The sequence below is a fragment of the Pyrgilauda ruficollis genome, unplaced genomic scaffold, assembly GCF_017590135.1.
Source record: "Pyrgilauda ruficollis isolate IOZ18807 unplaced genomic scaffold, ASM1759013v1 scaffold34, whole genome shotgun sequence".
NCBI lineage: Eukaryota > Metazoa > Chordata > Aves > Passeriformes > Passeridae > Pyrgilauda > Pyrgilauda ruficollis.
In genome coordinates, this window is record NW_024524822.1 from 3,359,224 (window position 1) to 3,373,178 (window position 13,955).

General features: G+C 49.9%; 1 protein-coding gene across 1 annotated transcript in view; it reads right to left on the reverse strand.

Moving 5' to 3' along the window:
- ASTN2 (astrotactin 2) overlaps positions 1 to 13,955 on the reverse strand; it is a 264,180-nt gene that overhangs the window by 18,286 nt on the left and 231,939 nt on the right. The window contains exon 19 of the mRNA XM_041475041.1: positions 11,416 to 11,557. Within this exon, the coding sequence (XP_041330975.1) occupies positions 11,416 to 11,557 (142 nt within the window). The remainder of the gene's footprint in view (positions 1 to 11,415; positions 11,558 to 13,955) is intronic.

The following is a 13,955-nucleotide window of genomic DNA, read 5'->3' on the forward strand; positions in this document are numbered from 1 at the left end:
AATGCTGTTCCAGAGGCATCACTCCCTGCAGGTTTCTTCCCTTGTTTTTCACTCTGCAGGGAAGGATTTTAACTCCCTGCAGTTTCCTTCCTCTGCAGCTACAGCTGATCCTCCATCCCTGTTCCAGCAGCCCAGGTCCAGGAGACCTTCTAACCTCCGCCACCAGTCCAGGAGATGTGTTTGATGGTGGGACTTGTCCTTGTTCCCACACCTCAGTGTCACACCTCACCCCAGTTGTTCTCTGTCCCAGCAGTTTGGATTGGGAAGGGCAGCCTGGTGCCTGGTCCATGCCCAGGGACTGGCAGCAGCAGTGCTGCTCACACACCCCAAGTGAAACAACCCAGCACAAGGAATGGTGTTGGGCAGGCTGGAGCTGGGATATCTGTTGATTTCAGCACTATGTGATCTCAGTCAAGTTAGTTTGCCTCTATTTTTTGTCACAAATTTTCCACCCAGGAAAATTATTTTGGGAAGAAGCATCCATTTCCCAGAGGAATGCAGAGCACCAAGTGCAGTGGGGCTTCTGAGTGCTGGTTGATGCTGCAACCTACCAGCACAGCCATGCCCTTGAGTTTACACTCAGAACAATAAGTCATGGCCAGTAGCAAATCCATCCAGCTGCCCCATCTTTCTTTTTCTTTCTCTATTTTTTTTTTTTTTTCCTTTTAAACCCCGTTGTTCTTTCTCAGTACTTCGTTGGTGGCAGGGTGGGAAGGTTTTTTGTAACACATTCACGTACCAGTGGGACTCACTCCCATTCCCGTCTGGTACAAGAGATTGCACAAGAGAGAGAAACAAATGGGGATGAGGAAATGCGTGTTTATGAGAGGCAGCGCTGTCATCGTGAGCAAGGGACCCCCCGCAGGAGAGCCGGCCTGGGAGCCAGTGGATTTCCATTCTCCCCTAACACTCCATTCATGCCTCGTTTCATACCTCCCTGGGGACTGGAGACTGGCCGGGGTCCCACGCCCCGCGCGGGACTCCCACCCCTTGTGCCGCCTTCTGCGATATTTGTTGTTGGGTGGAAAGAGGGAGATGTTGTTGTCTCATAAAAATGATGAGTTGAGAAAGAGCAGCAGCTTTTGCCATTGCATGCACTCCTTGTTTTCCTGCTAAAGCAGAAGGTCTTCCCTCCTTCATCACTTCTCCTTTGCCACGTTCTTTGTGCTCCCCTGCTGCCCATCCTGGCAGGGCTCTTCACCATGGATTCTGTCATGGACCTTCCTGCTCATGCTGTGGTTGCTGCCATGAGCCTTCTCCTGACCTGATCAGGAACCCTCCCTCTAATCCAAACCACATTGCTGCCTGATACGATACAGCCACCAGTAAATAACCATGACTGCAGTGGTCTGGAAGAGCCAGGGATCCTATATCACTGCTATTAATGATTTGGGATTGTGCATCATTTGCAGATGACACAGAGAGGGTCTCATCCCAACTTCCCCCACCCAGCCACCTCCTCCAGGACAGTGCCTGCCCCCCCTCACTTCAGCTGGCTCTAAGTGAAAGCCACCTGGGTGACAGTTCCTCCTGCCTGACACTTGTGTGCACACAAGAAATGGGAATGGCTGATTTCTGTGCTCCCTTGTGTGCTGCAGAGCTCCCAACAGTGGGGCTGGGGCTCCCCCACAAACAGGTGGGGTATTAATAAAACCAAAAGTAATCACCCAGGCACGCATACTACAACCCACTTGGGTCCCTCTCCCGTCTGCTCCTGCAAGCCCCTGCCTCCCCCTGCTTTCTCCACACACCTCAATTTCATTATCTCTGATCTGGAGCTGCCCATTACATGCTTTTTGCCAACATAAATATTTAATCCCGGTGCATTGCACGGAAAGGCCCTTGTGGAGTTAATCCTTCAACTCAAGTTTCCACTTGGAAAACAATTTAGCTTGTGGCAGGGCAGCAGGTACGAGGCAGGGACAGAGCCCAGAGCTGGAGGTGGCCTGGAAGAGCTTGGGAGCTGCGTATGGGGTGATGCAGGTGGGCTTCATGCTGTGGGGTGGGCTTCATCCCATGGGCTTCATTCTATGGGGTGGGCTTCATGCTGTGGGGTGGGATGGCTCTCCTGGAGCTCTTCTTCACTGGGGTGGCTCTGCAGGAGCAGGGATCAGAAGGGCTTGGATGGGTAATGGAAAAGCCACAGGGGTCACTGCAAGCTGCTGCCTGGCAAGGGAGGAACAAGGGGCACTGCCAAGGGGGACTCCAGGTGCAGCTCTTTGCTGGGCTTCAGCAGTGATTGGGGCATCTGTTCTCTGTGTGCTCTCAGTTGCAGCAATGCGGAAAGCCCAGAGTTTATCAGTTTGCTTCACCTGCCAGGGTGGGTCTAAGCAGCCACACGATCCCACACTGCTCCACCTCTAAATTCACCTGCACACCCAGAGGCTACTTACAGCAGGATCTGGCCATGATTTTGCCTGTGGGCTATGGAGTAGGGTTATGGGATCATTAGTGTGTTTATGGGGCTGTTGGGTAGCACTAAAGTACCTGCTGTGGTATGGGACAGACCCTCAGCAAAGTGAGATGTCCCAGTGCCAGGTCCAAAGCTATAAAGAGCATGGACAGAAATGCACCCTGCTCCTCATCCATCCACCTCTGTGCCCTCAGGAGGGCAGCACCCATGGGAATGCAACACCACAAAACATCCACGAACCTAACAAAGCCCTTAGACCCAGAGGGGAGGGGCACAAGGAGCCAAGACCACCCTGCAATGTAGGGCCAAGAGTACAACTTGTGGCAGCTGAAATGGTTTCAAATCCTTCCCCTTACATCAGCGGTGACGTGTCCAAACACTGAAGAAATATTTTGGTTTCAGTTGCTTTGTCTGAGAGGTTTCCCCAGCAGCCTGGGATGGGTGTCCTGGAGACCAACCAGCCCTCCCCAACATCCCCTGCCCCATGTGAGAAACTGGGGTGGCAGGACACATCCCCACAGACCCTGCCCAGAAAGGCTGGAAGACTGGGATGTTGCAATGATGCAAACCAGAGGGAAGGAAAACACGAAAGTATCCCAGACCTTCTGTTTGAGGTTGTGCAATGAGATTAGGAGGGGAGGCCAATCCTGTAGCTGCAGGGCAGTGGGAGATGCTCAGAGGGAAGGAGAAAACTGGCACGCTCCAGACCTAGCTCAGGTTGCTGCTGCCATGGGCTGCCCTGGGATTTCCCTGGCAAAAATCAAGAGGAGAAAAGATGGAAGACAAGCAACAGACCCTGATCCAGGGGTATGACAGCCCAGAGCTGTGGCAAGATGGCAAGCTCATTGCCCAGGTGTTGGGACAAGCTATTGGGACATGTCCCTGTGACCCAACTTTGAGCTCCCTTCACACCCATCCTGCCAAAGCAGTGTCTACACACCCAACTCCATCCAGTGAAAACAGAACCCTACTGACCCCTCCATCCACCACCCCTTAAACAACCAGCACCCCACAGACCCTACTTCTTTTTTTTTTTTTTTTCTTTTTTAGAAACTTTTACATCATGACATAAGCTTCGGCTCCACGGGTTTTTTTTAGTGAAAGCCAGGATATTTTTTTATTTTTTCCCCCTTCTCATAACAGAAACCATATTGCTGTGTAATCAAATTTGTCTCATTCCTGATGAGAGAAGCAAGTGTCTGTGTGTGAGGTGACTAGGAGCAATGGGGGCACGTGTGGTGGGAGCAATTGCTCTGAAGGTATTCCAAGGAAATATCCTTGGGAGTGGCAGCAGATGGGAGTGACCAAGCAGAGACCAATGGGCCACAGCTCAGCACAGAGCACCACCCACAGCAAGCCCCAGCTCCCCACGTGGTTGCCATCTCTGCAGCCCAGCAGAGATGCTCCTCAGCTTTTTCTCCCACTTTACTATGGATCTCCTCACTGTATTGGAGCCCAGCAAAGGGTGTGGTTCAGTTTTAATACATGTTTTACAGGTGGAAAACTCAGGAAGAAGCAGCTACTTTGAGGTTACTTTTGTGATGCTTGTTTAACTCTGTCACAAATTCAGCTGAAGCCAACAGGAGCTGTGGCTCAGACGGTGAAGCCTTGAACATGATGCTCCCAAAATGGGGATGTCTCAATTTACTGGCTCCTTTTGCAAACACAGGCAGGGGAGAAACAACCCAAACCCCAAGGAATAAATTAAAGGCCATTTGAGTTCTGGGCAGGGGCTCCGTTGCCTGCAGCTCTCCTGTGACAAACTCCCTGCAGAAACTCCCTGTTTCTCTGGGAAAGAGCCATGGCCCTGGGGGGGAGAAGGGGTGGCAGAGCTGGAGTGGTCACTTTGTGCTGATAAAGTCAACTTTGGCATGATCAGGAGGTGGGTGCTTACTGATGTAATGTTCTACACAAGTCAGAGATTAAAAGAGATTTTTTTTTTAAAATAATTAACACACAAACAAAAGGAAAATGAAAATAACAAAGTGTTCTCTGGGAGACAAGGGTGGTGAAGGACTCTCTGTGCTGTTGTTGTTACAAGAAAAGGATGGGCGGGGATGTGCTGCAGGTGTCCTTTGGAAAAATGAAACAAAAAATAAAGTTTGACTAGTTTTATGGACTTGCAGCCATATGTGAGAGAAATTCACATTGCTGGGCTGAGCTGGGGCAGAACTTGCAGCTCATGGCATCCAAACTTTGCTTTTGAGAGTGGACAAAAAGATGGGCAGGCAGGATTAGCTTGTGACTTATCCTTTTATTCAGAGAAGTATCACTGTCAAATATCTCCACCTTTGGGGACCTGGGGTCCCACCCAGAGTCTGTCTGAGCTGATTGACCCCCGGGCTGTGGGGATAGTCTGGGTTCAGATAAGACCTGTGGGCTCAGTAGTGACTGAACACCTGGCAGCACAGGAGCTGGTCACGTCCTTCCTCGGGCATGTTTGTGGACAGAATTGTGCTGCTTTTGGCCACTCTTTAAAGCTTGAATAAGCCCAAATATTGAGTTGTCTGGAAATATCAGCTTGAGCTGCTAGGGGTGCAGGGAAGCTGTCAAACTTTCCACTCTCAGATACCTGGGTCCCAGACTGCACAAGGAAGTTAGGAAGAGAATACAATTCTTTGCAGGGAGCATCTCTTAATCACCTGATCCAAAAAGCAACTCTCCTAAGTGTTCTCCTGAAGTGGGACTTCTGTGAAATGTGAGCATGGCCAGCCCTCACCTTTGCTCAGCTCTAGATCACTGAGGAGCTCCAGGCATGTCACACCTCTCCCTTCCAGTTTCCCTTGCTAGGACACAGCCAACAAGGACATTTGCCCTTCTCCTCACTCCCTTCTTCTCTACAAGATCAAAAAAGCAGGATGTGTCCTGTGTTCCTTTTGTCTGGAACTGGAGTGTGTCCAGACTGTGCTGGAAAATCAAACCAACATGGCCCTCAGCTTTCCAGCCTTCAGGATGAGGGTGCTCTGCACCATGGAGACCTGATGAACAAAACAAATGGCTCCAAGGCAGTAGCACGATGCAGGTTTGGCTGGCTTAGAGCAAATCAAAGCCAGCAAGGCCAGTGTTGATATTTATATCACAGCTCTTGCACTCCCTCTCCCATTAGTCCATGAGATAAGACTTGGACGTGGAGCAGCATTAGGTTTCTACACAGTCAGGAATAAGAATACTCTCCAAGTTCTGTGACTAAAAGGGGATGGTGATATGGGATTGCTGATGGGAAAAAGGTGGAATTGTAAACATCCATTTGTCTACCAACAGGCAAAGAGGACGAAATCTTCCTCTCCACCCCACTGCCATTCCCAGGAAGAATCCTCTATTGGCACACTCCCCCAGCTGCAATACTCCACAAAATAACCCCTCCATGCCTCCTCCTCCTCCTTCCTTTTCCTCATTACACCACTGTCAGCCTTCCTCCAGCCACCTCCAGAGGGAAAATGTGGATGGGCCTGGGACATGTCTGGGATTTAGATGCCAGCAGTTTTTAGGGACAAAACCAAAAATGTTATTTCAGTCTGATTGTCCTGAGGAAGGGGCAGAGAGGAGACAGACATGGGAGACAGCAAAAGCTATTTGGTTGCTCTCTGTGGCATGAGGTGTGAGCAGAAGCAGAGAATTTGGGAAGGAAAAACCTGGTCTTTCAGCAAAAAGGTGTGAGATACCCATAAACTTGGCAGATAGTAAAGAAGAAGGTTCCACTGAGGTCAGAGAAAGGCGTCTCCTGACTCCACATCTGTCCCAGGTGGTTGAGTACTGGTGGCAGAGACAGAGCAGAAGGAAAATTCTGATTCAAACACAACTTTTAGAAAGGTAATGGCAAATAGTCAGCATAGGAACACTACAGCAGCACCTGGAGGCCTTGATCTGAGCCACCCAGGCCAGGCTGGACACAAGGACAGCACAAGAGAGATTAAAACCTGAGTTTGTAAAGTGGACAGGTAAACAGATGATGATGGAAGCGAGACAAAATGATCTTTAAACCACTCAACAAAGTAAATGGTGAAGGTGGGAAGAGCTTGACTGGCCATGAAGAAAACCTGAATGTCTTCTCTGTGGTTTTTAGATGTGTATCCTCCTGATGCTGGAGCCTCAGCAGGAGCCCATCCCACCTCCATAAATTGGACTTCATGGAAATGAGTGCAGAGATTGTACCCTTCTGCTGAGCCCCTGACCTCCCTGTACAGCCCATCTTCCATGGGGCCAATCCCCCTGGAAGCCAGTGATCCACACACAGCCCAGGTGAGCCCAGAGGGCTCTGTGCTGGACTCACTTCAGCAAAAGCAGCCACACACCTGAGCCGGTGCTTGGGCAGCCTGGTTCTGCCACGAACCCAAAGTGCTGAGAAAGAATGAGCCTGCATTTGGAGTACATGCTAAGGATTTAGCAAAATCAGCTCCTGACTTGCCTTGTTTGAGCTCCTGTAAGCCAGGAATGCCTGAGGAGAAACTACAGCCCTGCACCACTCAGCTTTGGGAAGCTGGAGAGCACGTGGAACGGGAGAGGTGGATTCAGTGAAGCAGCACAGCTCCTGTGCACACAGGGGACCTGGCCAGGGGCTGTAACAGATGTGTTTTAACCCATGCCATGGAGCTATTTGGGATCTGCCTCCAATTGCTCCAGCGCTCATTCACGTGTCTTCCTGACGAAAGACCAACAACAACAATTAGCATCATGTAAGGAGCAGGGGACTGCTGCCAGCATTAACACACTCTTGAGCACCAAGGATTTTCCATCCCACTTTTTATCCCAGCTATGCACACGGCAGAGGTCACTCTGCATTAATCAGCCTCGCTCCAGGCCAGCTCCTTCAGCACGTTCAGCCTGTGGGATTGCAGCCGCCGCCTCTCCATGCTCTGATGGGCTCTCCCTGCTCCACACCCCTGCCTTTTTCCTTAAGCTCACCAAAAAAGGGATGTTCCGTGTTATCCCAAGCTGAGCCTGGCCATGCTGTTGATGGCCTGCAGACCCTCAGAGGGTGACACTGCCTGGGCAGGAGCTGGTGGGTCCTGGCTGCAGACGGGAGCCTCGTGTTGTCATTGTGAGCTCTGACTGAATCCCCTCCCCTCCAACAGCAGTCCTGAATCTTCAACCCCTAGGAAGAGGTTTCCACCTTTCCAACACCCCTGAAACGTGCTCTCCCAGAGCCTCTGGGCTGGTTCATGATCACCCTGGGGAAACCCCATCTGAGCCAGCAAAGGGAATGTAAAGGCTTCTTCACAGCACATGAACACACTCCAAGGAAAGGCTCTGGAAGGAATCCTGATGACTTCCATATTATTTCCAGTAAATTTTGTGCTGATTCTTGGCACAAACACTGGAAATGAATAGGCTAGGTCAGGAATGTAAATAAAGTGAAACATTGGGATTTAATCTAATCTATAATTATAGTATCTGTGGTGCAGGGAAGCAGTTGGTGTGTTTGCACTGCAGCTCCATTGAGGAGCTGGAGGGGGTTTTCATTTCCCTTTCCAGAATTTCGCTTTTTGGCTGAGGGATACTTGGTGTCTCCCCAAGTATCTGAAGCAAACGTGCTGGGCTGGCAAAGCTGCCTTCTGGTAGCCAAGCAGGTACAGCTCAGCCGTGAGGCATCCCCAGGCACTCCCTGAGCAATGGGGTGAGAGCCGAGATGGATGAGTTGGGATGAAGGCTCAGGGAGGCTGTGGGGTGCCCAGGGGAAGCTCCTGCCTCCACAGTGAAGAGACGGGATGGGTTTGTGGGGTGCTCAGTCCTCCAAGCTGTGTTTGATCTCTGAGACAAGCCAGAGCCCTTCCTCCTGACTGTTGTTTTGTTTTTGGTTCATCACAAGCTGCCTGTCAAAGTCTGGTGCTCCCAAGGCTCCCAAACCATCCCTCTGAGTGGCACTGGCTGCTGTCCAGGCTGGCTGGTCCATGCAAGGTGAGCACTTCACAGATACATCGACATCTCTCCCTCTGCCCTCCTCACCTCATTCTCTTACAGATCCACCTGGGGGGAAGCTTGACAGACAGCTCTGGTCCAGCTGACCTCAGGGGAGAGCAATACCTTCTCCATTTCACAAGAATATAAGATTTTTGCTTTTTAAGAACTGCAACAAAACTCAACAGTCTTCAAGGACTATCCTCAGTACCCATGCATAGGTCCCTGGGAGTACATTCCCATGAATGCAGCATGGATCTCCACGGATGGACACCCATGTGTGGCACACTGGCAGGGGTGTCCACACGTGTACACGAGCCTTTGGAGCATGTGTCTTTGTTGACATGATCTACTTGCCCTGGAAAACCCTCTATGCAGGGACTGGCATCTTAGCCCCAGTGTGCTAAAGGCAAGGGGAAGAAAAGGGCTGACAGGCAACATATTTTCCTCAGACTGAAACTGAAAAGGACAAAGAAATTAGTTCTCCTTTTGTTCATTTATGTTTTGGAATTACAGAAGTCTTAAAAGCAAAGGAATCAATCAGACTTTGTTTATTTGTTTGCTTGTAGAACATTTTTTGGGGTTTGTTTTCATACTCCAGCCCAGCTTTGATCTCAGGCTGGTAGTACTCCAAATGAATGGTCCACAGCAGAGGGTAATTGCTGTAGGTACTACAGAAGAAAAGGACAGGATGTTCGACACATTTACAGGGCAGAAGAGACTTCCATGACCTCCCAGTCCCCTTGCTAGGGTTATGTGATACCCTCAGACTACTGCAGAAGCAAATAATTTGTTTTTGAAGAGCTCTGATGCTGCAGACTGTGTGCTTACCTCCCAGCCTAGAGAACAGCACAGAGCCCTGCGAGTGGCTATAATCAGGATTATACCCAGCCCAGAGCTATTATAGATAGCTATTTTTCCACAGAAACGAATGAAACAAGCAGAAGAAATTCAATTTAAGAAATGACCCCGTGCCCGTGTTTGTGTTGTTGTTCTGTCTGTGCGGGCGCAGAGCAGCGTTAGCCTCACATTTCACTGCTCTGGCTTTCTTCACGCTGTGTTGCAACCATGCGGACATCTGAGTAGAGGAATATTTAATGGGGGTGCCTGTGTATCTGAGAATGCTCAGTAAACATGCTGGGCAGGGCCCAGGTTGCAGCAAGCGGGTGTGTGTTGGGCAGGCAGGACCCACGGCAGCTCATGCCAAGGTGGAGCAGGGGGTTATCGGTCCATGCCACGTGCTGGGGCAGGCAGCAGCAGCCAGCGAGGAGGGGGTGCTGTGGTGTGCCCACATACAATCTTTCTGGGTGCCCAGGAAGGTGGGTCTGCGCCCCAGAGGTGCCCACACGAACATGTGTCTGTCCATGTGCGCTGTGCGCACCGCCCCAGGAGTGGAGAGCCAAGCCCTGCTGAGCATCGGCTGTGGGACAGAGCCAGAGCTGTGCGTCACCCTGGGGCCTGTCCCCACACAGGACAAGCTCCAGAGCTCCCTGGTGCCAGGGGACTGCTGCCTGCTGGCTGCCTGCAGCCCCTACAAAAGCTGCTGTCCCTTGCCCAGGGGCATGCACAGAGCAGGAGCCACGCCCAGGGCACAGAGCACTGCCAGCTCTGCTGGCACCTCCATGGCAATGTGCCTTGGGGCTGGGAAGCAGAAGACTGGCTTTGACCACAGGGATGACAAAACCCTGGACAAAGCCCTCTGCCTTCCACCCAAGGCTCTCCCAGTCCTTTGCAGACACCAGGAATTCGATCACAGAGCCCCTAAAGGGACGGGTGAGTGCAATTACCCCTGCCTGGCAGATGGGGAAGATGACTTGGCAGCCCAGGCTGCCCAAGAGCCAGACCTGCTGGCTCCCAGCTCTGTGTGCTCACCACGGCAGCAGCCTCCACCAAAACCAGTGGCTCTTCCCTCTCCCAGTGCCCCTGGCAGCTGGGAGCTGAGAGCTCACAATGGGTCAGTTTTATGGGCGTTGGGTTATTAGCAAGCTCTGTGGTTGCTCCAGTCTCTCCCTGACACCTTTTCAGAGCAGCCCAGTCTCCAGAGATATAAATAATTATATTTATGCATTATATATATTTAACAAGAAAATATCTGATATTATTAAATGGCAAGAGGTATCACTTGGAGACCACTCCTGGAGACAGCCCTGCTCCAGGGATGTGCAATAAAGGCTTTGGAGGCTGTCAACATACTTAACTGGGGGGTGGTGGAGGGAAAGTATTAATCAAGGTCTTAAAAAGTTCTCGCTGACAGACTATTTGCCAGCTCTCACTTTAAATGCTTTTGTGGTCCCATAAAAAGTTTCATTACTCACTACAAAATGTGTTTTAATTATTGCAGTCACTCTGACATTAAGCCCTGGGTGTTTCTCTCTTGCTTACTCTGTCTCTCCTCTGTCTCCTTGCCTCTTTGCTCTATTTTTCCTCTCTTACTGATCTGACTCCTGATATCCCTCTCAAGACAGAGGATGCCCTGGCTAATGAGCTATTGGAAAGCCCAGACCCTGTCCAAATGATTCTAAAGGAGAAGTTAAAATTCAGTTCTCGATATTATCCCTTTGCTCTGGAAACTCATGAATCCACAAGATTCAAACAGAAAATTCAACCCCCAAAAAGTATCTCAGAAGAGTGAAATGTCCACAATATGTGGGCAGTGGGAAGAAAGATTTGGTGTCTCTCTGATCTCAAATATATCCTGCTAAGGGAAACAGCAACTTATAAACACGTGTCATACTTTTGACATCTATTTCATTCCACCAGGCACTTGGCAACTTGCTCCAATCTGACCACATCAGAGACAACCCTGATGTCTCTCATCCATCAGAGACAACCCTGTCCACCAGGCATGGACCTGGAAACCTAGAATGTTGAAAGTAGCTGTTATCCTGGGGTGTCCCATGGACTCCCAGTGCCCCCAGCACTATGCTGGCAGACACTTGTTTTCCATTTCACCAGCTGTGTGTAACATCCAAAGCAACAGGAAGAGTCTGACCATTTGCCCTGTGTCTGGAGTAACACAGTGCTGACCAAAAAGGTGATTAACAATTCAATAACAGCATTGGAGACCCCTCCTTGCCCCCAGCAGCTCCCCATGTGTCGCTCCTTACTTGTACAGACCATCTGGTTCCAGGCACTTGAAAATAACTGAATAGAGGCTGGTTTCAGGGACATCTCCGTGGCTCCGACCCGCTGCCACACAGGAGGTTGCCAGGCCAGAGAGCAAATCATCTGCAAAGCTCAAGGATTCTCCTGCAGAGCAAAGAGAGGAGCAAGACCAGAGCATCAATACAGGTGTAGAATTACTGCTGACCACTTAAAAATCACTGCTGGAACATCTCTACGCAGGACACGCAATGAACAAACTCCAGCTGGCTGTGGCTGTGGAACACCACAAGTCTGTATGGAGAGTGTCACCTATGGACACAGCAAGAAGGAAACACACCTGGGCCACCAGCTGTAGCAGGAATGGGGGCCAGGGCTAAGTCACTGCACAGCCAGCTGCAATCACAGCACAGAGGGGATGTGTGGCCTCACTGCAGACACTGCAGGCAGAACCACCATCCAGAGGTGGGCTACAGAAGATCTAGAAGCCTGGCTAAACAGGAATCTCCTGCCCTTGCTGCATGTCCAGAGCTTAAACAAAGCATGGTCTTTTCCAAACATTACCTGCCACAGCAAAAGGTGTTTCTGCCATGTTGGACTAACAGCAAAAAATATATTTTTAGTGGTTGGGTGGAATTGCTCTCAATGTGATTTTTTTTGTTTGTTTTTGTTTTTGGTTTGGTTTTTTTTGTTTGTTTTTTTTTTTTAAATTTAATGACAGTCAGTAGCTTTGCATTCTCTTTCATCTGCACTCTGCCAGCTCCTGGAGCTCTGACTGGATCTCCTTCAGTTGTGCTGAAGAACACTTGTTTTTTTATAAGCATTCGAAGAAAAAAATCCCCACTAATTAAAAATATGGAAAACCCTTTCTTTTTAGTCTTGTAGTTTATAAAGCCTGTTAAACACTTAGATCATGACCCAGCTGAAACTGAAAATGCTCCATTTATTAAGGTTTTTGGGCATGACTGTCCACCGCTGTGCAACCTGTCTCCTCGCAGTGGGCAGCCTGTCTGTTGGTTAGAGCTCATTGCATTTAATTCCCATTTCACACTGGTGTAACTGAAAGCCTGAGGTACCATGGAGGCAAATAAGACAGAGCATCTGCCCAGGCTGTGCCCTATTCCCAGTGGTGGGAATCGGAGCAAGGCTGCTGTAGGTGATAGCTGTGCTGGTGTAAGCCAAGCTGGGCCCAGATTGCTGTGCCAGGTACCTTGTGCATGTGGAAATGTCAAGACATCGCAGCGGAGGGAGAAGGAGAATTCCCTTCTCAGCACTTTTGTTTTTCTAAAGGCAAAAGCAACTGAGGAGTACTGAAATGAAGCACCAGTTCTCGGTACAACCCTAAGGAACAAGCCAGTGGTATAACCAGCCCAGAACATCCCACTGTGAAGCTGAATTATCCAGGTAGAAGAAAAAAAATCCGCTCATCCCCAGCCCCCTAAACCGCATTTGCGTCTTGTCTCAAAACACACAACTCAGTAACAAATATCCCCCTTGGCTAGAGAAAAGAGCAGCAATAAATTCTTTTCCTCCCTGAAGGAATCCAAGCCTTAATTATTCATTTTAATGCTCCCAGCATGACTTGTTCTTTCCAAACTTTTCCAGGCAGCTCTGTCACCAGTCTGTGTAGCTCAACCCAGCTCCTGGATGCAGGTCTGTCCCAAATCCCAAGACAACTCAACAGGCAGGTTGGGTTGGCAGCAGGAAAATCCTTGCCTGGAAGTCACGAGCGCTGCCCAGCCTTCAACAAGTCCCTCAGCTCTGGGTTTATGGTTTAAGCAAACAAACAAACCCCTATTACTCATTTCCAATTTTCATTTCCATCCCTTTTCCTGCAACATTGGGCTGGATTGGGGAACTCCCTGTCACCAGAAGTCATTGAGAACAGACTCTGCCATGACTTACAAACCTGATGAATCACCAACAAAGAAGAAGGACCAGAATGTGTTGCTGAAGTAGAGCAAAGGGCTTTAAGGCTCTTTCAGCCTCAAGCAACTTCCCTTCTGACCAGGAAGAAGCTTCATGGGGGGACAGATCATCCCATGGATGAATGCTGTGGGATCTCACATCTTCCTCTAAGCAGCTGATGAGGGCTAGGAAAGAAAATATCTGGGCAGGGACTGCAGTGAGAGCTGGGCAAGGTCAAGGGGACTTGGAGTCCAAGATTTGGACTGGGCAGCCCCAAGGTAGGATCAGCCAGGATATCTGTGCCAGGGAGCACAAGAGATGGGATGGGCTGAGACAGGGAGAGGGTGGAACCAGACTTGCAGGAGACTGGAAATGAGATGGAAAATGTCATGTGCAACCACTGAATCAAAGAATGTATTAAGGCCAGGTTGGACAGGGGCTTGGAGCAACCTGGTCTGGTGGAAGGGCAGGACAGGCCCAAGGCAGGGCGGTTGGAATGAGATGATCTTTCAGGTCCTTTCCAACCCAGACCATTCTATGATTAAAACTGCACAGCTAACTTTGTCTAGGACATACACTAACATTTGAAAGCTCATATTCCATGGTCTTTCTGGGTAGTTTTGAGGGAACAGGCTGG